Source organism: Aulonocara stuartgranti (genome assembly GCF_965226115.1).
Source record: "Aulonocara stuartgranti genome assembly, chromosome: 23".
In the NCBI taxonomy this organism is placed as follows: Eukaryota; Metazoa; Chordata; class Actinopteri; order Cichliformes; family Cichlidae; genus Aulonocara; species Aulonocara stuartgranti.
In genome coordinates, this window is record NC_138958.1 from 18,820,073 (window position 1) to 18,843,762 (window position 23,690).

General features: G+C 40.6%; 2 protein-coding genes and 3 long non-coding RNA genes across 6 annotated transcripts; 1 reads left to right on the forward strand and 4 right to left on the reverse strand.

The window, feature by feature from the left end:
* The first annotated feature begins 7,299 nt into the window (after nt 1-7,299).
* Nucleotides 7,300-8,998, forward strand: LOC309701233 (CD276 antigen homolog). 2 transcript variants are annotated; one of them, XR_014274922.1, is made up of 3 exons: nt 7,300-7,670; nt 7,940-8,266; nt 8,351-8,998. XR_014274922.1 is itself a non-coding variant. In XM_082525332.1 (2 exons), exons 1-2 carry the CDS (start codon nt 7,900-7,902, stop codon nt 8,473-8,475), a joined length of 492 nt encoding a protein of 163 aa, XP_082381458.1. In that variant the 5' UTR covers nt 7,686-7,899; the 3' UTR covers nt 8,476-8,998. The 2 variants fall into 2 exon arrangements, 1 of the variants encoding a protein (XP_082381458.1); XM_082525332.1 differs by lacking the exon at nt 7,300-7,670 and having other exon boundaries at nt 7,686-8,266.
* Nucleotides 8,999-10,198: 1,200 nt separating this feature from the next.
* On the reverse strand, nt 10,199-19,310 carry LOC309700169 (uncharacterized protein; the record flags this gene model as incomplete). Its single annotated transcript, XM_082523615.1, has 3 exons — nt 19,075-19,310; nt 11,234-11,548; nt 10,199-10,332 (listed from the first exon to the last, which is right to left on the reverse strand). Exons 1-3 carry the CDS (start codon nt 19,139-19,141, stop codon nt 10,199-10,201), a joined length of 516 nt encoding a protein of 171 aa, XP_082379741.1. The 5' UTR covers nt 19,142-19,310.
* Nucleotides 13,133-14,591, reverse strand: LOC309700828. Its single transcript, XR_014274771.1, has 3 exons — nt 14,551-14,591; nt 14,212-14,307; nt 13,133-13,962 (listed from the first exon to the last, which is right to left on the reverse strand). It is a non-coding gene; the product is annotated as an uncharacterized lncRNA (long non-coding RNA).
* On the reverse strand, nt 14,609-18,272 carry LOC309700837. Its single transcript, XR_014274779.1, has 3 exons — nt 17,957-18,272; nt 17,047-17,101; nt 14,609-14,706 (listed from the first exon to the last, which is right to left on the reverse strand). It is a non-coding gene; the product is annotated as an uncharacterized lncRNA (long non-coding RNA).
* Nucleotides 19,311-20,619: 1,309 nt separating the features above from the next.
* On the reverse strand, nt 20,620-21,841 carry LOC309701642. The gene is made up of 3 exons (XR_014275197.1): nt 21,789-21,841; nt 21,358-21,559; nt 20,620-21,254 (listed from the first exon to the last, which is right to left on the reverse strand). It is a non-coding gene; the product is annotated as an uncharacterized lncRNA (long non-coding RNA).
* Nucleotides 21,842-23,690: the final 1,849 nt, after the last annotated feature.

Sequence of the window (23,690 nt, forward strand, 5' to 3'; positions counted from 1 at the left end):
TCTGCTGACATGTGGCCAACAGTAATGTTTTAATGTTCTTCGTTATTAAACATTCGCACATAAATAACTGACATCATATTCAGTACTTACTTTTGACAGTTCACTCTTCGGCCGCTCCCTTCTGCCGTATTTTGCGGCAAAATTATCCACACCCACCGCCGCGCTATGAATTGTGGGATATATGGGACCACGAAGCGTGCACCGGACCGCGCTTCGTGGTCCCATATATCCCACCCGTGTACGTGTGGACATAGCCTGAATATACAAGATCACATTTCTGTAACAAACACATTAGTGAGGTATCTTCAGACTTTGCATCAGAGTCTTACACACTCAGGGAAAAATTCTGCCGAAGAAAACTTTAACTACTGTGATGGAAGTGGGAATGTTCCATGTAGTTTTGTTAATTTAATGAAAGCTTCATTTTACTCAGAATTGTTGCTTTATTGTTTATTGAAGGTGAAGAATGATATTTTTTGAGTGCTGATGCTGTTACTGATGATGATGATGACTTTTAAGCTTTCTGGGAGTTTTCAGTATCATCATGTTTGTTCAGCAGGTGAGCCACCTGTTGAAACCAGGCTGAAACACATCGAAACCTCAATCAGCCGTGGTCACATGACCTGGATGTTTTGAAACCTCAATGCTTCATAAACTCGATGACACAGCATGGAAATGGCAGCATGGAAACGGCAGGCGTGAGATCATAATTCCCATAATGAATATATTTTATCCATCTGCTTGTGAATTTGATCACCTAAACTTGTTTCTCAGCTATGAAATTTATTTATGTACTCCAGAAAAGGGCCAGTATAGGTTACCACCACTTCATCACACTGTGCAGGTTCGTAAATCATTACAGACATCCACACTTACTGTCACTGATCTGAGAACTGTCCAGCTCCATCTAACGCATAAACACTTTATGTTATCTACACTCAGCTGGAGTAGAGACCTGTGCACCACGTACCTGTGATCCACCTACACCTGGCCTCCAGGACTGTTTGTCTTTTTCAACCTCCGTATCTCATACTAGGCTCTAAACCAAACTATGACCTCTGCAGCTGTCAAAGAGTTTCAGTACTGATGCCTTACAGATAAACTGTGGGGTAAATAAAATGTCACTTTAGTTCAGTTAGAGTGAATTTATGCATTTAATCACAAAAAAGACAGTTTGCTTCAAATTTAACACTCACAAACTAACCAAACAGCGAGAGACTCTACCAAATGTCCTCTAAAAGTTATTCATTTAATGTCTCATGGATGTAAAGCTTTCAGTCTGCTTAACTTTAGCTCCCACTCGACAAGCAGAAAAGTTTGATTTATGGTGATCCACACCTCTGAATGAAACCATTCATTCAAAACAAAGCAACTAAGAGGGAAATAGACATAAAGCAAGGAATGGAGCAACACTGTACAGAGAGGGTGGTAATACACTTCCTAGTACTGCACGCATAATGTTGCACATTTTCACAAATCTGTTTCAGTGAGTATATTGCACATTAGTCGGTGATTTAATCCCATTGTACATTCGAGGTGAGATGAGGTATCGCTGTGTTATTTTAAGTGTTCAGTATTTTTTGTTTTGTTTTCCAACAGTCTGACTGTGGTGTGTTCAGTGTTGTGTGAGTATTTCACTGTTTGTGTTTTGCCATCAGTCTGACAGTTGTGGGGAAGAAGCTGTTAGACAACCTTCTGTGTGTGATGATACTGTCCTCTCTGTTGTGTCTCAGATTGTACGTACAGTTTTTGTGTCTGAGCAGAGGGTGAGCTGGATGGTGTGAGTCCCTGATAATTCTCTCTGATCTTTTTCAGCAGTGTTGTCTGTACGGAAAGTCGATGGAAGGAAGTTTTGTTCCTATGATCCTCTCTGCAGACTTTATGACTCTTTGCAGAGCTTTCCTCTCTGCCCGTGTGGTGTTTCCGTACCAGACAGTGATGCCTGCAGTGAGGAACCTCTCTATTAGTCCTCTGCAGTGTTGGTCAAGTTACTTGAAAAAGGTAATCAGTAACTAATTACTGATTACTTCCCCCAAAAAGTAATCCCGTTACTTTACTGATTACTTATTTTCAAAAGTAATTAATTACTTAGTTACTTAGTTACTTTTTAAAAACACGATTTACAACCTGAAGAGGTGATAAAGCGATAGATCTTTCAGCCCAATTCTACTTTTTCTACATAATCCATCATACAAAATGTAATCAAATGGAAAAGTCTCTTTTTTTAACTTGTTTTATCAGTTTTAATCTTTTAACTTTATGCATCAAGCAAAAATTTAATTATATGCAACATTCTCTGAGTTGAATAAATTAGTTTAACATTTAAACCTATTTTCTGCACATTCCAGCACATAAAATAAAATATTTTTTGTGTTTACACTCACTCTTTCAAATAGATGCAAGTAAAACACAGCAGAAAATAAATAAAGTCAAAGACTCAGCGGTCCTGTTGCTCTATTTTCACCTATTAAGCAGCACTGCGGTAGGTGGAGGTTTACCCTGGTGCAGGTGTGCCGCGGCCAGTTGAAGAATCCGCGACTTTCTCTGTGAGTTTCACCCCATGAGTTGGGCAGGGATAGCTCAGTAGGTAAAGTGGTCGCCCCATGATCGGAAGGTCGGCGGTTCGAATCCACTTAACGGCTACCCTGAGGTACCCCTGAGCAAGGTACCGTCCCTACACACTGCTCCCCAGGCGCCTGCTTAGTGGGCTGCCCACTGCTTCACTGAGTGAATGGGTCAAATGCAGAGAAAAACAAGTAATTTCCCCATGGGGATCAATAAAGTATCCATTATTATTATTATTCCCATTACGTCATGGCGCACTCGGTGCTTGCTTGGAAGTTTAGGGTTTTTTTTCGCCGTAAAAAGAAGTTTTCTTCCCACACACAACGGACGCTAATGTTTTTGTCACTTTTTATGGAATCAAACTCAAAGTAAGGTCAGTACTTCCATGCTTTAAACGCTGCACGCTCATACTCTCTCCCACAATCGATATGTGATCCATTGTTGATCTGCACACAGCTGTTGTCACTAACGGCGCACTCGCTTACGTCACTGTCGTGAGACATTCTCGCAAAAAATCACGGTTTTAGTAACGCAGTAACGCAGTGTTCCTACGGGGAAGTAACGGTAATCTAATTACCGTTTTTGCAATAGTAATCCCTTACTTTACTCGTTACTCGAAAAAAGTAATCAGATTACAGTAACGCGTTACTGCCCATCTCTGGTCCTCTGTAGGCCTGCGTGAGAGGGCAATGGTTCATGCCGGCTTTCCTGAGTAGCTGAATGTCCAGTATTAATTCCTTGGTCTTGTCTGTGTTGAGGATGAGGTTGTTTTCCTTGCCATAGAAAAGAACATTGTCTACCAGAGCCCTGTACCCAGATTTGGTACAGCTGAGAAGGCATTTTTGATGTTGCTGTAACAGTGATCCAGTGTTTTATTTCCCCTGGTGGGGAAGGTTACAAACTGATGCAGTTTGGGTTTTTATTTTCGTGCTCGCTGATCATGTCATGCAGCTTTTTCAGTGCAACCTCCTCATTAGCAGATGGGGGTAATGTACACGGCACTCACAATGATGCACTGCAGTTCTCTGGGCAAATAAAAAGGCCTTAACCTCAGATTCAGAAATTCCACATTTTTAGGACAGGATTTGCTGGACGAGGGCGGCCGTTCCACCGCCACGGATCTTGCCGCTGTCCGTGGCGCTTCAATTTGCTCTGAAGACCGTGTAGCCCTCTGGTGTTATTGCCGTATCGGGTATCCTCTCCCCCAGCCAGGTTTCACAGGAACACAGTATGGACCACTCCTGAATTTCCTGAATGTCTTTTTCTGTGGAAATGCAAGCATGGAGTTCGGCCATTTTAAACTGAATGAAGGCGCTTTAAAAAAAAAAAAACATTTAAAGGCATCTCTAGAAACTCCACAACCCATCTTTTAACTAGGGTGACCATATTTTGATTTCCAAAAAAGAGGACACTTAGCTCATTCATGAAGAACTTGTTTAAAGAAACATATTTAACATATTTAACATATTTAAACGATGCCTTCTCTGTGTGGTTAATGAATTGTGAAATAAAATATGTCATATAGGGTTTTACAAGTCAACAAGTGCAAAAAACAAACAAACTTCAAAACCTCTGGAATTAAATAATGGTACAGAAATAATGGCGCATCTGCATAAGAAAAATTACCAGTACTGGGACGGTATGAGGGCTGGACTGGAACAAAAAATTGACCGGGGCATTTTGACTAGAGACCGGCCCACCAGGTATTATAGGAAAAGCCATAAAGCCTTTGAATGAAAACAAATGCTGTTGTGATGTGATGTACACTGTCTTGTTGGTATATGTATGATTTCTATACGTTGTACATCAGATAAAAACTTTGGCTGTAAGATTCAGATAATTATTTATTAAAAGCTAGACATTTTAAATGCGAATAAGAAAGAAAAGTATTTCTTTGTGCCTCCCTTTTCCCTGTTAGTGCCCTACCTGGCCCCCTGGCAAAACTTTGCTAGACCCGCCCCTGCACAGTTACCAGCTGTCAGCTACTTAGAAAAGGATCCTGGTGTTATTTGTCTCTCAGAAACAGTTCATAACTTCCCTTCAACTCATTTGTGTCACCTAAAAGGTAAACCTGTTTCTCCATCACCTGTTCAGCTCTGCTGATTCAGTAAGGACATCTCCTGGTTTCATCTTCATGTTTCCCTCTCGCCACATATCCAAACCGATATCATATCACTATCATAACATCATAGCACCCACCCAGCTGTATAGAAACTCCGTCATGCTAGCTAGTACACAGTACGAGCTATTGTAACTGACTGTAAAAAGTCAGCACAACGAAAATTAACTCTACCTAAACTTGGTTTATATCTGACCCAGATAGACTGCAGGTCATAACTTCTCACCTGAAGTTCAGTTCACCTGATACTCGGACCGGCGGCCGCCTCGGGTCTCTGCTCCTCCTGCCTCCCCTTTCACTCATCCACCTGCTGGCCTCTGTGGAAGCTCCGCCATAGCCACCACCAAATAACTTAGTTATTTTTACACATCGGCCAGCATCTAGCCAATCCACCACCTTACATTGTTTATACCGTTACAACAACAACAACAACAAAACCATCGGCTGTAAAAACGAAAAATCACCATCGGCCCACCGGTGGCCAGTCCAGCTATGGTCGGTATGAGGAAAATTCTTTTTCAGTTCGTCTGAAAAGATGCACTTGCGCTTTGGGATCTTTTAAACATCATTAGGTGCGTTGCTGCGCGCTGTCAGTCCCGTCTGTCAGCGCAGAACAAACGCTCACAACGCAAACATGGGTCCTCTGTCGGAATACAGGAAAACCTCATACACATGTATATGAAGTAAAGACTGGATTACATAGACACTCACTGACCTTCAGCCACACATGAAAGTCCTTTATGGGGGAGGTAAAGTTTAGGGTGACCAACCGTCCTCTTTTCCCCGGACATGTCCACTTTTCACGTTCTGTCCGGGGCGTCCGGGGGGATTTTCGAGATGGATTGTACATGTTACCAATATAAAATAAATAAATGAAGTAAAGAACTGAGGATTGGAGTGGATTATTTTTATTTACATTCACAGCACTGATTAAAGCAGATTAAATAAGTTTACTCATTTAAAGATAGCGAGAGCAAAGCTGTTTCTCAATGTGTCCACCAGGTGGAGACACAGCTCCACCTGGTGCTGTGTAGTCTGGCGCTCCAGCAGTTGGAGCTTTTAGTGTGAAAGGCAAAGACAGGCCTTTTGGCACATGTGCAGATGCAGTTCGCCTGGTGTGAGAGTGGAGCCAGCTGAGGTTAGAGAGCAAGGGAAGAAGAAGAAACTGAGCCTGTTGGATGGACATGGAGCTTTTACACAGGTGTGACGTGCAGCAGGTCCTTAGGTGTTCACTCCCAGCCTTGCTCAGCCTGTCTGCTCAGGTTCAAAGAGAGGTTGGAGAGCTCTCAGAGTTACCTGTGACAGGTGAGCATGAAGCTCAGGGACACAGACAGACTGACAGTAAGAAGCAGCAGTTTCTCACATTTGTGCGTTTCACTTCTTAACTAGTGATGTTCGATTCGTGAACGAATCGTTGAATACTCGAGAATCACTTGACAAGTGAATCATGATTCACAAGCCCAATTGACTCACTGACTCATCATTGTTGTTGTTAGCAAACTAATTCCATTAGTAGGAATATATCTAGCTTATAATTAAAATTGTGGGGGGAAAAAACAACAGCCAGTTTCGTAACAAAAGCATTTCTGCTCTGAACTGGAAGAAAAAACCCTGAGTAGAAGCTCACATCAAGAAAATAGCTCCTCGGTCAGAGTAGCATCGCGCTGCTAACATGCTAACAACACATTTGAGATACTCACCCCCTCCCTTCCTGTGCTGAATCGTAAGCATAAGCGAATCACTCAGGACTTGCTCACCCCCTCCCTCCTGTGCTGAATCATTTCTGATCTGGCATTGTCATGGATAAAATCATATCTTTCCGAAAGGAGTTTTTGTGTCAAGCTGGGGTTGGCCGCTTCCTCTGTGGCCCCTCTGCTTTGGGGTGTGCCCCAGGGATCTATCCTTGGGCCATTACTTTTCTCGCTGTATTTACTCCCCCTTGGTGCGATTTTTCGTAAACACGGAGTGTCATTTCATTTGTATGCCGATGACTGTCAGCTTTACTTACCTTTTAGTCATTTGGATACCTCCCCATGTCAATCACTGCTTGACTGTCTTAGCGATATTAAATTATGGATGGCAAATAATTTTTTGAATTTTAATGGTCGCAAAACGGAAGCAATTTTATATGGCCCGCATCGTTCTACTGATTCTCCAGATGTTGATTTTGGTGATTTGACCTCTCATCTGAAAAGTTCAGTCACTAATCTTGGTGTTAAACTTGATTCTGCGCTTACTTTTGAAGGTCATGTAAGTGGGGTGGTAAAATCAGCTTTTTATCACCTCAGACGCCTGTCGAAGGTTAAGCCTTTCCTTTCCAAACCCAATTTGGAAACTCTTATTCATGTTTTTATCACCTCACGTCTGGACTATTGTAATTCCCTTTTAATAGGGGTCGGGTCGGGCACCTTGTCACGCCTGCAGTTAGTGCAAAACGCGGCGGCGCGATTTTTAACCGGTAGTAGGAAATTCGATCACATCACTCCGGTTCTGGCTTCCTTGCATTGGCTTCCCATTGATTTTAGGGTTCGTTTTAAGGTCCTTTTATTGGTTTTTAAATCTTTAAATGGTCTGGCTCCTGTGTACTTATCTGACTTGCTGAAGCCACATGTTCCTCCACTCTCTCTTTTCTCCAGTGTGCTGATGTTTCTCCTGAAGCCTTCGTTACTCACTGTCTTTACTCGTCATTGGTTTTGGTGACGTTTGGTGATGTTGGTGCGTCTGTGTGACGTCACATGATACTAAAGCAGGAGAGGAGTTTAGTATCTTGGTTTAGAGAGGAACGGGAGATTAGCGGATGGATTAGCGTGGAGTCTGAAGTACTGGGTCATCGTGGTGAAGAGAGAGCTGTGGGTGAAAGATAACCTAATCATTCAGAGGGTCTCAAGGTAGAGCTGCCGCTCCTCCACATCAAAGGGAGGCAGTTGACTTTGTTCAGGCATCCGACTGGATGCTGCTCTGACTCCTCCTAGACGAGATTTTTCAGGTATGTCCTCCTTTGCAAAGTCTGTAGTGCAGATCCAAGACACACTGGAGAGATTATGTCTCTCAGCTGATTTAAGTGTGATCTAAGCTGGTGTGGGAAATCTACGTTGTAACATACGAAACCCCTTTTAACGCTACACTATAACCTTCCATGTCACTCATCCATTAAGGTCTGTGTCGACCCCACGTTACGTTTTTCTGAGATTACGTGTCAGGTAACCTCCCTCAGCATGGTCTCGATGCTTGCTGTTGTGTTTGTGTGTCTGTCAGTGAGCAGTGTGGTGCATGTGTGCGCCCCGGTTGGAGGTGAAGTCCTGCTGCAGTGCGTCTGCCCCGAGCTGCGGCGCCTGCCTCACAAAGTCGGTGTTTTCTGGAGGGACAGAGAGGACCGGACTGTGCTGGACATCATCCTCAGCAGCCCTTATGTTCGCTTCCAGCATCACCTGTTCAGAGGGCGAGTGCAGAGCTTTCCTCACACCTGTAACCAGGGAAACTTCTCCATCCTCCTGAAGCACCTGCAGCTGTCAGACAGCCGCAGCTACACCTGCTTCATCCCACAGCTGAAGCTCAAGGAGACTATCCAGCTCACTGTGTCAGGTTAGCTCCTCCTCCTCTCTGAGCATGTTCACAGCTTTGTTGTCGTGTCCCTCTGAGCTCCTCTGCTCTTTGCTCCTGATGCAGATCACTGCGTGTCTGAAGCTCAGAGGACTCCAGGACCTTCATCTGCAGACTCCAGCTTCACGGCAGGTTACCTTCATCTCACCACCAGCCTCACGCTCCTCATCTTCCTCCTACTGAATCCTTGATAGGAGCGAGGCCTCGAACACAGACTGAGCTGGACTCTTTCTTTATTTAAAGACTAAATACTTTTATGGTGGCCCCTAGAGACAAAGCACACTTTCACTCCACATTAAATGTAATAAATAAATCATATAATTACATTTAATGTGGAGTGAAAGTGAAAGCTTTGTAAATTTTCGCTATCTAGAAAGCGAAAATTTCCGAAGAAATTTTAAGTGTGCCTATGCTACTGCCAGATCAGTTGTCCAAAGACATCAGGATGTATGTATTTGGAGCAAAAAACTAACAGAAAAACTGAAACATATTTAGTAGAAATATGTACACATGAGAAATATCAATATTATTTCTTGGTTTTTCTCTTAAATAAATGGACTGGGGTGTAACAGCGACTTGCTTTGTTATGAAGGCCAAAGTGATGCTCAATGAGAACAGAAGAAGAAGACTCTAAAGACCACTGATCTGTTATTAATCTCTCACAGGTCAGAGTTGTTTCTTACAGGATCCAGCAGATGGCGATAATCCTCCAGAACACCAATTAAAAAAAGCATCTCGTACATGTTTGTTGTGTTTGGTTTTTGATATGATCACATGATGGCACCATGAGGCTGAAAGCTTAAACTTCAGCTCAGTGTGATCTCTGGTGAGATTTCAACTGCGTCACTTTTGTTTTTATAACGTAAAGAAATCAGATGTCTGAAAAGTCACTGAGAAAGATTTTAATGACATCCGTAAGTATTAAATTAAAGAAAAACAATTAACTTAAACTTTTGATTAAGACCTTCTAACACATTTAAATACTTTCACTCCCATTACAGTTAGTACCTGTAAAGTTTGGGTTGTGTTCAAAAGACTTTAAATCATCCTAACGTGTGTTTTAAAGAAAAGCTCTAGCTGAATTTTAGAACTATTTGCTAACAACACAATGAAAGAAGTAAAGGTGAATGATTCATTGTTGAAAACAGAAAAAAATGAATAAAAACAAAAGAGGGAGAGTTTTTTTTCCCCAACATTTTCCACTTTTACAGAACTCAAAAGCCAAATATTATTAGTACTAAGTAATAAACACTGTTTCTTGTTACTACTTTACAACTACATTCTAAAAATAAATATTAGGAAACTGTAAAAATTAAACAAGCTAATAAATAAACCATATAAAATACTGACAGATAAAATCTAAGGTATAAAAGTTGCGAGAACACACAAAGTGAAGTAAATCAGTGACAATGGAAGCAATACAACATTTGGATTAACTGATATGAGCAAAAAATGTCAAAATAGCTTCAAGTGTCTTGTTTTGGTTTGATAACAAAAAAACCCTTAAAATCAGTCAAGTTTTCCCCTCTTATAAATTGGTTCAGCTCTTTGTGCCACCTTTAAAGTTTCACACACATCTGAGGTTTGCATATTTGAGCTCCCATAAAGACCGCTTAAATGTAAAATATGTAGGTAAACATAAAGTCCTACCGGAATTGGCCCAATGAGGGAAAATAAAGGATGTTTCTATTTCTATTCTAAACCAAGTGAAGCTTAACGATTGTTTATAAGGTGCTCAGGCTGCCAGCCTTGAGGATATTTTCACATATTTGTTTTAGAAACAGCAGCAGTGGTGGTAAATATAACAAACGGCATATTTTAGGTGTCAACTGTCATTTTGTTAATAAAAGGTTATTTAAACAAGGCATGAAGACTATCCTTAAACAGAGAAGCACAACAACAAGTCCTCTTTGCCTACTTTAAAGAGCTGAAGAGCACAAGCAGAGGGGCAGAGAGGAGAGAAAGGTGGTGTTTGGAGGTCGTCACTGCTGCACCACGAGTCGTAGGAGGCTCAGGATGTGGAGTCGTTATTTTAACAGCAGGTTTCACTGCAACACAAAAAAACCAATCATCAGTTTAATAAGAACTGAACATAAAGAAACACTAAGTTGTTTGATTTTAAGGAAGGAAGCCTAAATCTGAAAATTATGGGCATTCATATAGGAATCTCTGAAACATTGCTGCTGCTGATGTAAAAAAATAGAAACATTCAGCTACTTTGTTTCTGTACAGCTTGCAGATCACAGCAGATCACCTGCAGTGTGATCTCTGTCTGGTGCTAACACAGTAAAAAAAACACATCCTTTGACCATTAGTTCAGATGTTTCCTGTTTTTTCACTCTGCTTTTAACACTACTGCAGCTCTTTAGCTGAACCTCACACTCAAATACTGATCGACTGATGATCGGATCGATTAGAAACAAACAAAAACAAGCAAGAAAACATCTTTAAGCAGACTGAGTTTGATCACAAACTGAACAACAATCATACAAAACACCCACACCTGCTAAAGGATCATTTGGTTCCACTCATGAAAATTTAATCTGTTAACGTTTGTCCACCTTCCACATTTGCCTGCTGCTATGTCTTCAAATAGGATCTAATGTCTATTTTTTCTACATATGGTTACAAAAGAGCCAGAACAGTTTCTGTGGGATAGTCTTACATATGCTGCTGATTAACCCCTCCACTGTGCATTTAGTGGGAGGGGGAGTGGATTCATAAGGAGGCTTTTTGTGCAGCAGTCAACTCTTTGTGAGCTTGAGGCTTCATCGACACTTACTGTGAACAGTTTCTGCAGTAAATCAGACTTAAAAAGGAAACCTGTCCTGACTGTCTGACCTTCATCCATCCATTTCTACTCACTAATCACTGCAGCTTATCCTTTTCTGCTGCTGCTGCACAAACACTGAGGTGTTCCTAATGAAGTGCTCGTGCTGCCAAACTGACCTGTGACCTTCAGAGTCATCTTGGTCTGATAGTCCACTTTGGGGATGTTGCAATCGTACGGGCCGGCGTTGTCCGCCCTCAGGCCCTTTATGAGGATGGAGAGGTTTCCAGTCTTGTATTGGTCTGGGAAGCTGACCACACGACCTTTAAACTTTGGATCTATTTTATGCTCTTTGCTTTCGATGATGTCCAACACAACTTTGTCATCCTTGTCCCTCCAGAAGGCAGTGACCGGCTCGGACAGCTTTTCAGAGTAGACGCAGGGCAGCAGGACCTCACCACCGATAAAGTCGGTCCTCACAGACTGGCTGCTGGCTGCAGGACGACAGGACAGGTGAGTTACAGGTTACCTGTGCACAGCTTCACCACAGCTCTGTGCTTTAGCTCACTGTGTGCAAAGTGAAGAACTCAGCAAACCCTCTTGAATTTCTCTAAATGTGCAGAGAGGCCAGTTTCACAGGGTTTGTAAACATGAAGACATTCTTGATAAAACAATCTGGAAACCTCAATCTCGCACATTCTGTGCATTGAAAGCAGACAGGTGAGGTGGTTTTGTTAGATTTTGTTCTGGGCAAACCCAAATGGACGAGACCCTGGGGTAGACCCAGAACCTGCTGGGGAGATGATCGCATCTGTCCTGTAAACATCTCGAGATCCACCAGTAAGAACTGGATAGTGTGGCTTTGGAGCAGTATTTATAAAATCTCTCTATCATCATTATCTATGTTACAAAAAAGGACAATAAGGAAAATCCAAAACTTTGGTTAGAGAGATCATAATGAATGATTCTTAAAAATAAAAAAACACTTAAATTCACTCACCAATTCATTTTTAACTCCAAAAATATGTATAAAGCAATAAACAGCCAACTTCCTGATAATATCCTAAAATTGGTTTTTAAAATAGACGGGGGACACAGTTTGATGGAGGCAGTTATATTTAAACCATCCCTGTGTCCACACTACACTACAAACTGTCTCTTAATGTGGAGTAATGACAGGAAGCAATGTGGAACCAAGAAATATGTTTGTCTGTAGCACCAACCGTCTACACTCCTAGTCTATTTCTGATGTAATGTCCTTAACCAGTGTGTCAGACGACCACCCACCAGCATGCACAAGCTCTTTAATCTAATTTACATTTTTAGTGCTAAAATATAATGATTGATGTTAATAATATAGCTTTTAAATGTATCATTTTACAAAAAACGGGGAAAAAATAACTGCAGTAATACACTCTAAGAACTAAAACTGATAATTACTTAAATATTTGGTGCAACACTTTTACACTCAAAAATAATGAGTAAATGCAAAAACAATCACATCTCTTAAATACACCTTATTAATTGAGTAAATCCAACTAAAATGGAATAAGTTGTTATGAACAATTAAAGATGTTACAGTAACATACAAAATTGAGTAAATACACTTGAAAATGTAAGTTAAAACAACAGTAACCAAAAGTTAAAACTACATAAAATATTAATTAGGAAATGCTGAAATGCTTGGCACATTTAACCTACACCATTACAATTATTTGTTTTTAAATAATGGTTCAATTTACTTAATATTTTTAAGTTAACTTAAGCAAAAACGTTAATTACAATTAAGTGTGTGTGTGTGTGTACACACACACACACACACACACACACACACACACACACACACACACACACACACACACACACACAGGAAAAAAGAACCACATCAGTTCAACATTGTTCACAATGATTTATTTTAAACAGCTTTTTTGTGAATCACACATTTAGCAGATTCCTTCTCTGAACACAGTGAGCTGAAATCTGTTCTACATTCAGTGGATAAAACTTGGATAAAATTTCAGTCACAACAGCCTTATATAATAAAATTGCATCCAAATTGGCATGCTTGATAAAAAACTCTGTAAAACTGGCATATTGATGCTAACAACAAGAAAAATGTACCTGCCATACAAAGAATAAAAGTGGCTCAAGTGAACGCAGTGCTTTACCTTTTCAGAAAAGGTCAAATGACAAAAATAAAATTAAGATCCCAAAAAAATATAAATCCTGAAAAAAAAAAAAAGAAGTTTTGCACTGTGACATAGTTTTTGAACATCTTATTTTGAGTCCAAAAAATTGGGAAGATTATAACTAAAGAGTGACCAAAAAACATCCATAATTTAAATAAAAAGGTTTCAAAAAGGATTGCGAAAAAAAAAAAACAAACATACAGAAGATACTCTCTTCTGTATGTTCACCTTAATGTGAATCTGGAAAAGTTAATACACACATACAAACACAGTTTATGGTACAAACATTATTTATGAACAGGAATGTCAACACAATGTAATGTCGCAACTGAACCTTTTGATGAGCATTACATGTCACTTAACAAGTCTAACACTTTAAGAACAGCCCTGTGAAATTTTGTCTACAATGAACAGAGGTCATTTTTCAGTCTTTGAACCTTGACAGAAAGGTTTCCTGGATCCAGCTCCATGAACACTTTTTGAAATGCTTCAAATGTGCATGTGAAATTCTTGGGGTATTTCAGATCCAGAGCATAGCACAGTCCCAAAAGATAGCAACAGGCTTTGCTCAGATTCCCAAGTTTGCCCAGAACAGTAACGCCTTCAATAACAATACCCACATCAGTAGGTTCGCCTGACCTGTCTTGATTCTGCAGCAGGTAAATCTTCATCACCTCCTCAGCCAAAGCCTCTTCAACAAAGACAGCATCAGCACCGTCCTTTAAAAAGAGAAAGAACTGTTTTCAGCTCACATATTTCCAAACATTGAAACAAAAAGTTTCATTTGTATGACATTACCGGTACTCATAATATGTGGACACTGTGCTCCAAAATCTTTGAGCAAATGCTATTCTTTTGTATGCTTTGAAGTGTTTTTTTTTCTTTAGAACAGTATCTTAAAACTTTTCTATGATCTCACAAGCTAAAATAAACTACTAATATTCCTAAAACAGATTTATTGCACCAACCTCAAAGGTTTTGATTAAGGCACTTGGATCCTCTCCCAGATGGTCAATGAGACATCTGATGATGACTTCTCGTTTTTTCTCGATGGAATTTCCACTCTGTAAAACAGGAAGTCTCAACTGAGGCAAAATTTGCACATTTAAAACATGACTTACCATTTCTAGCTTAAACATAACAATTTTTTTCTGTTGTTGACCTGTTTTCACACCCACCATCAAGGTAAGAACACCTGTGGAGCTAAAATATTGAACAGAAACCTAAGAAAAGCCGTTTTTAGTGGAAGGGCCTCTTCAGTGCTGTGTTGGAACGTTTTTGTGGTTAGAAAATGCAATCTTCCTTACCTGAAGCAGAAGGTTTAACTGTGCCCTGTGGCGTTGTCCAGCACCTTCTTTCTTGGCTTGAAACAAGGACAGGAGTTTGGATGAATACAAGTCCAACGATGACATGAACTTTGGTTCAAGGTTCAGGGTCGTGATCCTATGAAACTCTGCACTGACCTGGATGGGAGAGGACAAAAAACCAAGGACAAAAAAATCTGAAGGCCAAAATTCTGATTCAATCAAAAAAAAAAATCTTTAAGTGGAACTACCATTTTTTGCAACCTGGACCTTATTTTCTAACATGCAAAAGATTAATTTACTCATCCAGACATAAATCCATATAAGTGGAGTTGTTCAGTATGCAGACTAAAGCCTTAACATAAAGTATTATCTTCCACTAAGCTTCTAAATTTTATGTTATGAATTGCTTGCACTATTTCCCTGTGAGATTGTATAATCTTGGAGGGAAGAGGCGGAGCCAGGTTGCCCTCTGAACCATCGTCTGCCAGGCAGCGATGCGAGAGGAACACACTGCTGAAGTGGCGCACATATTCAGAATCGCGTCAGCGGCTTTACAGAGAAAGCCTTTCAGCTCCTCTGGCAGCTCTGCTTCCTCCACCTTCCTGGAGATGACAAACGCTAGCAAGGCAGTGTTGTTAGTCACTGCAGCTGACTGAACAGTGCATTGATGTGCGCGATCAGTGAACCTTGCTATCAGCTGGTCAAGTTTGGCGGGATGGGCCGGTCGCTGTCCAACGACCTTGGTCATTTTGGTGCCGAAAACTGAAGCGAGGCTCGGCTCTAGAGGGGGAACAGGCGGAAAACTCCAGTCTGTGAAGCCCTCTGTGAAGCCCTAGGTAGAGACCGGCGCTCTAATCTTCGCTGGCTCTGCTGCTGCCTCAGAGAGGTAGGTCATCACCGCCGGGAACTGAGGCCAGATGGGATCTGGGCAACGGAGCCATACCTTCCCTCCAGATCATCCGATGGGGGTGGAGCAGGCTGAGGGACGGGAAGTTCCTTCTCACCAGCTGCCTCCTGGATGATGCCAGGCAGATCCAGGAGCAGCGCACCAACAACTGGGAGCGGCGTCCTCGCCGACATGTGAAGGCCAGGGGTGGATGAGCGTCCGCTCATCCGCCTCCCTTCTGTCGCCAGGCTGCCCAGCTCGGAGGCAGTGGAGCTGCCACCACTGCTGTTTTCCTCACGGTGGGTGGAATCATCCAATTCCGGCCCACTATCGAAGAACTCGATGGCTTCTTCCAGCGAGTACCTCTCTCTTAGCGGGAACGCCTCCTCAGCATCAGCCTTGAAAAAGGCTGACCTCCGCTGCTTTTCCTCTGGCGGGAGGAGCTAACAGGAACAGCAATAGGATTAAGGTGTGAGGGCGAGGTCCGCATGGTGAGGACCGAGGCAGCCCACGCAGACGGCATGTCGGTCATACGATATGATGTAGCCGGTCTGGCAGGATGGACACAGACGGATGGTCTCGCTGGACATCTTCTGGCTGGGTGAAGAAAAACGGTAGAGCCGATTTCCTGGTCTCACCGTAACTTATACTAGACCAGGGTGAGGCCCACACAGCAGGTGGGCGTGGACTAAAATACTTCAGTGCTGCGCGCACAAGGGGAATACCCACTTAAAGGGCTGCGCCTATACTCATAGAATCTGGGGTTACAATACGTAACCAACGTTTCATAAAAATATTAAATTACTCTTCACTCTTTACTCTTCAGTAAAATCTAGTCTGTCGTTATGTGCTCCAGAGTTAGATAAGTGAGACAAAGGCACTTTGCAATCAGCCCAGTCATTCTTCAGTCAGGTTACATTAGCTTAGCCTAAAACAAGTTAAGTGAACGGAAATTACTAGCATTCATTGTTCCCTAGGCTTGGGAATGGTTTTGATTAGAACCATTCTGGTTTTGATTCAGATTCCTCATTCCTCATTCAGTTAAAAGAGCAAGGACAATTCAAATGAAGACAGGGTATGGAATAGCCATGACCAAATGTACCATGTTTCACTCGATAATGTTTGAGTAGTGACACTTTTGATGACTCCTCATGTTTGCAAAGTTTACACTGCCATCTCATCACCTGTGACCTAAAAAATTGTGAGAAAATATGTCTCACAGTATGAAGATGACAGAATGGTGTATAACCATATTTACACAGTTTTTGTATGATTAACTGATTGAATAACCAATACTCACTACCAATTCAGGTGGAGGATACAACTTACAAATAAGTCAACATGGAACAAAGTACAATACTTAACCACATTGAAATAATCTGAATCACATCACCACGCTGTATAAATAAAAAGATAGTATGGTGACACTAGATGACAGACCATGAACACATCAATATATTTACCGAACTGAAAAATTTTTGGCATTTGTATGACCCACCACAAAACCAGTATAAATATTTAGGTGGTATCACCATCCACTACTCAGCTTGTATAAAACAATATCATATCATTCCAAAATTTAACACATCAAGTCCTCTGAGTAAAATTACCTGCTTTACTTTGTAGTTGATGCAGATTTTTTTTCTCCTGGTGGTGAAGATGGTGCTGAAAAAATACAAATCAAAACTTTATCATTACAAAACATGTCACTGAGTAATCTGCCATAACATCAATCTCTTATAAGAAATTTTAGCTTGGATTGAAATAAACATTTATTTATGTAAATTGGGAGTAACTATACTGGAAATAATGGTACTTTTGGCTTGACCCAAAGGACCAAAGCTTTTTTTTTTTTCATTATTTTCTGGGATCTGAAAGGAAGTAGGGCCCCGAGTCTAAATTTACTTAAGGCCCCACAGTACTTTGGACCGGCCCTGGATGAGGTAATCTGCTGACCCGGGCGGTCCTCTCAGCGTTCTCTCAAAAACTGGCCCTGTTTGGGACAAAGCTGAAAACAGCGTCTTATATGCTCTGAAAGACCCCACATAGAACAAGAAAGCTAAGCAGCATGGTTGCTGCTATGAACTGTTCCACGGGCAGGTCTTCTTAGTTACCAAAGCCATTGATGACGTCTGTTCATCTCCTGAACAACCTGACAGAGTGAGTCAGGCCGCGTGACTACCGCAGCTCCCGCACCGCGACTCAACAGGGCCATTTTCTAGAAATGTCTGAGCACACCTGCTTTCACGTGGTTCCTAAAATGCCCCCGATTAAACGGTCAGGTCGCTGGTACCGGGACATTCCGGTCAAATTACCCGGAACGCAGATAGCGACTCAGAACGTAAAAGGATAAAAGGGTGCGGTTTCCCGCCGCCTTTACTGGAAGACGGGTTGAAAACTTAAATTAACGTGCACAAACACGCTGCGAAAAGTGAGCCACCATGACAAACGCTTTCTTCAGAACATGTTATAAAAGAACGGTGTGGATAAAGACAGCTAATGTAAGAATTGGTCACTTACCTGAAAACGTTACCAAGTCTGCAGTGGATGTGTGTCTGTCTCGTTCAACGTGCAGAAAATCTCCCATGAGGCCATGCTCCTCGCGCGCGGTACATGCCAAAGGTCATTAGTCTTACTCAAAGTTTTAAGTTAGTATTGGGGGACAAAATTATATTGATTTTGAACCATTAATAATTAAAGTTAAAGACAATGATAAATATGAATACCAGTGTCTCAGTTATTTTGAGTACTTTCTATGAGATATATTGAGTAGATTTAAATAATGCACCCTGTGTTTCAAATACAGAATTTTTTTCTTTTAAATAAACTTGAACAAAAGAGCTCAGTTCAACTCAAAAACTGGTGTTGAAAATTTAAGCATTCTTTTCAGTATTTTCAACTCAAGATAACACTTTTGTGATTTTCAAAGATTTAATCAAGGTCATCTAACTTAGAATTATAATGATATTTACTAAGCCCCTGAATAATTTTTTAGGGTGTATTATTTGATGCCACTGAGGGTTGAAATGCACACAGGAGGCATCAAGGGAGCCGGTGTTCCCTACAGCTTCACTAACTGACTTGTCTATATGTTTATGGGATTTATGTTCATGTTGATTACAAAGATCTGCAGAAAGGCTCCAGTTATTCTTCACTCTGTACATTGCTGTACATGCCTTGTATACTTTCTTCAGCTGAACTGTGTACATTCAGGAAATATAACTATAACTACTGAATCATGCAGACCGCTCAAACAGTAACAACATTATCATCACTGAAATGGATACAAACTGAACCATTTCAGACCTCCAATCACAGCCACTCCAAACCCAGTGGCTGTGATTGGAGGTCTGAGCTCCACACTGAGATCCACACCTGGGATCAAGTCTCAGATACAAGTCTCAGTAGTGGGAACTGAAAACAGGTCTGAGTAGGATAAATACAACAAAAGATCCTGCCTTCAAAAGTCCACCTTAAAAGCTCACAGACTCACTGAAATCTTTATTCTGTCCTCTAAAAAACTCAGAGCAGGACTTATCTCATCTCACAGCTGTCAGAGTCTCTGAGCTGGATGGACTCTGAGGTCCTCGTTTCTCCCCAATGAATCACAGTAAACAAATTTTAAAGCTTAGACTCACCCGAGCTGCACAGCAGACACAGCAACACCACCGAGCTGCAGAGAATCGACCACTGAGAGACGCACATGAAGGTGATTACGTCCTGCTGCTGATGTCAGATGCAAATTTAACTGCCAAAGGTATGAAAACACCCCCCTTCATTGTTTATGTACTCTGACAACCTTGGAGTCAGAATGGAACTATGTGGAACAGTAGAAGCTTCATCACTGATGAGGAAATTTTCCTTTTCCTTGTTCTTTCTGTCACAGCCGTCTATGATAGACTGAAGTAACACCCGAGTGCTCCGTGCTGGTGGTCGGAGTGAAAAACCAGTGGAAAGGAAGCAGAGATGTGATTGACTCAGAGACGGTGGTGTGATTTTTTTTTCTTTCCATGTTTTTTGTCAGGCGTGTTTGTGTGCAGGAAACCTTTAAACATGTCTGAGGCTTGCTGTGAATTTACGTCACTGTTTATATTGTTTTGTTTACCTGTGCTATTCTTCATAATGACATCATCAGACAGTTTATTATCTTGTAAATTTCCTATGACTTGTACAGTTTAGGCAACATTGTGCTACTGTATAGTTACATTGTATGTGTCATTTAATCCACAGTTTTTGGACTTTTGTTTATTTAAATATTCTGCTTGATTGTTTGTCTGTCTAACATCCACAGTTTTCAAGATATCGTATTGAAATATTGTGTGCTTATAGATACCAATAACAGCTTCAGCTGAGCTAATTCTGGTGAAAATCGGGTCAAAGTCACAGCAAATGTGAAAGTCAGTAAAACCCCTTTATCCACATTTTTTTTTTATAGATTGCCTTAAAACGTAACAACAATACACTAGGCTTGGGGAACATTACCGGTAATAATCGTTTCACCCTGACCTGTATTGTTAGCGCCTAAGGTCAAAGTTCACCTTGAAAGGAATTTTCAAGAAAACATATTTAGTATAATATTAACAGGCATGGAAACAGCTGTACAACACACTTTTTATTTTTTCAATTTGACAACATCACAGTGACACCTTAACAGACTGATGTCATCATGTTGCCATAAAAAGATCATCAACGTTTTATTAAAACCCTTGTCCTTTTACCAGGTTGTGCTCTGTGACTTCTCTTGCTTTTTTTCTTGAGTTCTTGCTGGTTTAGTGTTTGAGTCTTCCCTCAGTATTGCATTCATGTGTCCGTGTTTCCTCCTTTATCTCACTTCCTGTCTTATTTTTACAGTTAGTTGCTTTGCTATTAGTTTTGCTTCCCTCGTGTTGTCCTCTGTGATTTAGGTAAGCTGTGTCTTGTTTCCCTGTTTGCCCTTCTATGTGTATAAATTGTGGTTAACTTCCACGAGTCTTTTGTCTGTTCTGCTTGCCCCACTGTGTTTTCAGGCTTTGTTTCAGTTTCAGTACTTACTTACAGACTTAAGGATGGCTGTCTTTACTTTCTCCAGATTCTCAGTCTTTTCTTCACTTTGCAGAAGAGTGACAGTGGAAGACATTTTTTGATCTTTGCAACCAGAACAAAATGAAAGCTGGAAAAAAATTCTATTTTTTACAGTTCACACAAAAAGTAATCTATAAGTTTTTTTCATTGTCATGTGACTCAGCAAACAGCAGAGATCTACAAGGGAAATGCATAGCATGGAAACAGAAGCAAGCCGAAAATACTGTGTATAGATGAATAAAGACAGAATGAGAGATCATCACACTCCTCAAATGCACTTTAAACACTGACAAACTATGAGCTGTGCTTGACATTTACAGCAGAAAACAGGAATTTAAAACATATTAAAATGAAACAGACTAAACCATAAATAACAACAGTATTTGGTCATCAACAAAACGGGTTCCTTCAGGCATTAAATAGCATGTTAGATGGTGTAGTACCTTTATATTTTTGTAAAATAAATAATTCCAGAAGTTCAGACAGCAGCAGAGTTATGCAGGACTGGCCGTCATTATACAAAAACGAATGAACTAAAGTGTGTGAAGACATCTTCAATCTGAACAGAGCTGTGAGGACAAATACAGCTTTTCCCTCAAGCATCAACTCTGTGCACACACTTAAATCACAGATCACAGTGACTCCACTGCAACACACACAGTCAGGAGGATATTTTGCTGAGGAGACATTTCTATAAAGGTTTCAACAGGAAAGCAGAATAATAAGAACCACAGAGGAGTCGTTGCATTGACAGCTCCTGCAACATAAACAGGATCCGGATCAGTCAGGTTAATATGAGTGACTCTTAAAGATTCTGCTGTGCATGACATGAGGCACAGCTGTGTGAGGGAGCTACAAACCTGACACGATGAGGTGAACTAAGCCCACCATTGAGATGAAGCAGTCGTAGGAGCCACTCTCTGACAGCTGGATGTTCTTCAGAATTATGGAGAAGTTTCCCTCTTTGTACTGATCAGGAAAACTCAGTATTCGACCTGTGAACATCTGGTCCTGATACTCAGCAGATAGCATGCCATCGATGACGTAAAACACAGGTTTGTCCTGTTTGTACCAGAAGAGAGGAGGAAGTTATTGGTGTAGACGCACGTCAGCAGGACATTTTCTCCCACCAAACCATGGACCGAACCACTCACTGTGACATATCAAACACAATAGTTGTACATACACTGACTTCACAGGCAGTCCAGCAGTGATGTAGGTGAGCTGCCTATCAAGAAAGACTAAACTGTGAAGTCAGAAGTAAGAGGAGGGTTACAAACCAGGACCTCACCTAGATCTGATCTTGAGTCTAAGAAGCAGGTGCAGTTCACTAAAACAACACTGTAGAGAAAAACAAATGTACAATATAAATCATCTGATAGGAAGGTCAAGCAATCATGCTTTCAACTGTAGCAAAAAGAACGTCCACAGAGCTCACAGTTTGAGTATAAGTGTAACAGTGTCACAGTTTGCGGGGCAAGCCATGTGTAAATTAAACAAATAAATAGTAGTGAATAAAATATTTTGATTCGCAAATCTCATTAACTCTTATTTTAATCACAATAGAATCCAGAAAATATATCAAAGGTTTAAACTGAGAAAATGAGCTTTAGTGCAGAGAAGCAGCGTTTCTGGATAATGTTCACATACAGCTTCTTCTCTCCACGATGATGAGTTTTAATGCTTTTGTGGAAGACCAGGGTAAGCTGTGTTCACAGACAGTGATTTCTGAAAGCGTTCCAATACTGATTTCTAACCATGTCATTTGGACAGAGTTTTCTTCAGATTCTCTGAATCTTTTGGCGATATTATGTACTGTGATAATAAATTTATACAAAATCCAATTTTTTCTATTAAATTTGATCCATGTAATTTTACATTCAGAAATCTTACGATATTGTTCCACAATTTGTAGATGCAGTTTGTTGCAGATTAGTGAACGCCTGCAGAAGATGCTCGTTTATATACCCAATCACTACCTCCCAGATACTGTCACTTAAGACTAGAAAAAACACAGTAACTAGAGAAATACAGTAAGTAAGATAATGCTTTGGCTCCTTGCTGTAATTAATAATTAACACTATAAAAACAGTGACTCTTAGCTGTAATTGTGTCTGACAGTGGGTAATAAAGCAAATTCACTCTGGAATGAATTGTTATTGATAGTAATTGGCACATCATTGAATTTAATTTCATGGAAACTGACTTTCACCATAAAACAGACACAATGCAGAGCAGTCCCAAAAGATGGCACAATAACATCATAATCTTTTGTCACATTTATGTTTTCAAGGATAATATACAATAGAGCGTTGCAAGAAAATGCCACACCCATCCAATACCAGGCTAGTGGAAAATTACAGGACTGGAAACCAGACCCAGTGCCAAATAAGGGAAAGACAAGTATATCACGGCTCCTCCGCAACATTTTAACTAATAATATTAATATTCGTGATGTGTTTTTACTGCTTCGGTGTTGTACCCTTTCTCTGTCTGGACCACTGGACAGAGAAGTCCATGGTCCCGTGCAAAACTTGAAACTTCAATCTTTTAATAATTTTTGAAAACGTATACTTTGAGTTTGCTCATCTTGTCTCACAAAAGAAAAGCTTTTTGTTACCAAAAGCTCTCAATAGAAATTCTTGTGAGTTATGATTCTTTTCCCCACACTGAGCCATTACAGCCAGTTTCAGGGTTCACCCACTTGCTGAATCAACTTTAACCCCTGACTGTACACATTTTCCTGTTTAGAGGCAAACTCACCCTCTACAATGTAGCAACAGGAAATAGAAATCTATTTTTAATTTCCTTCTTTTTCTTTATATTCAAGCTGAATTCAATTAAAATAAACAAATTAGACTTAAGTTTGTATTCCCATCTTCAAATGTTATTTTATTATTATGTTAATACAGCACAAGCTTTGTACAAAATAGAAACGTCCTCCAAAGAGATACTTTTTACTTTCTTACTTTGAGTACATTTCAGAGCCTGCAATTTTTTTACTTTTACTTGAGTAAAATCAGTCCATCAGCTTTTACTGGAGTATTTTTTAACAGTACTATCTGCACTTCTATAGATTAACTAGGTACACAATGTCTGTACTTTTGCCAATTCTGCATTTTATTCAAAGCAGCTTTATCTATAAGTTGTTTCAGAATTTTTAAAAATGCTCCTCAAGGGTTCGGGTTAATGG

What these genes read in the sequence shown, in the direction of transcription:
- LOC309701233 (XM_082525332.1), top strand. Translation starts at nt 7,900, where the DNA reads ATGGTCTCGATGCTTGCTGTTGTGTTTGTGTGTCTGTCAGTGAGCAGT. An exon ending in TATCCAGCTCACTGTGTCAG is followed by an intron (nt 8,267 to 8,350) that starts GTTAGCTCCTCC and finishes CTCCTGATGCAG; the next exon opens with ATCACTGCGTGTCTGAAGCT.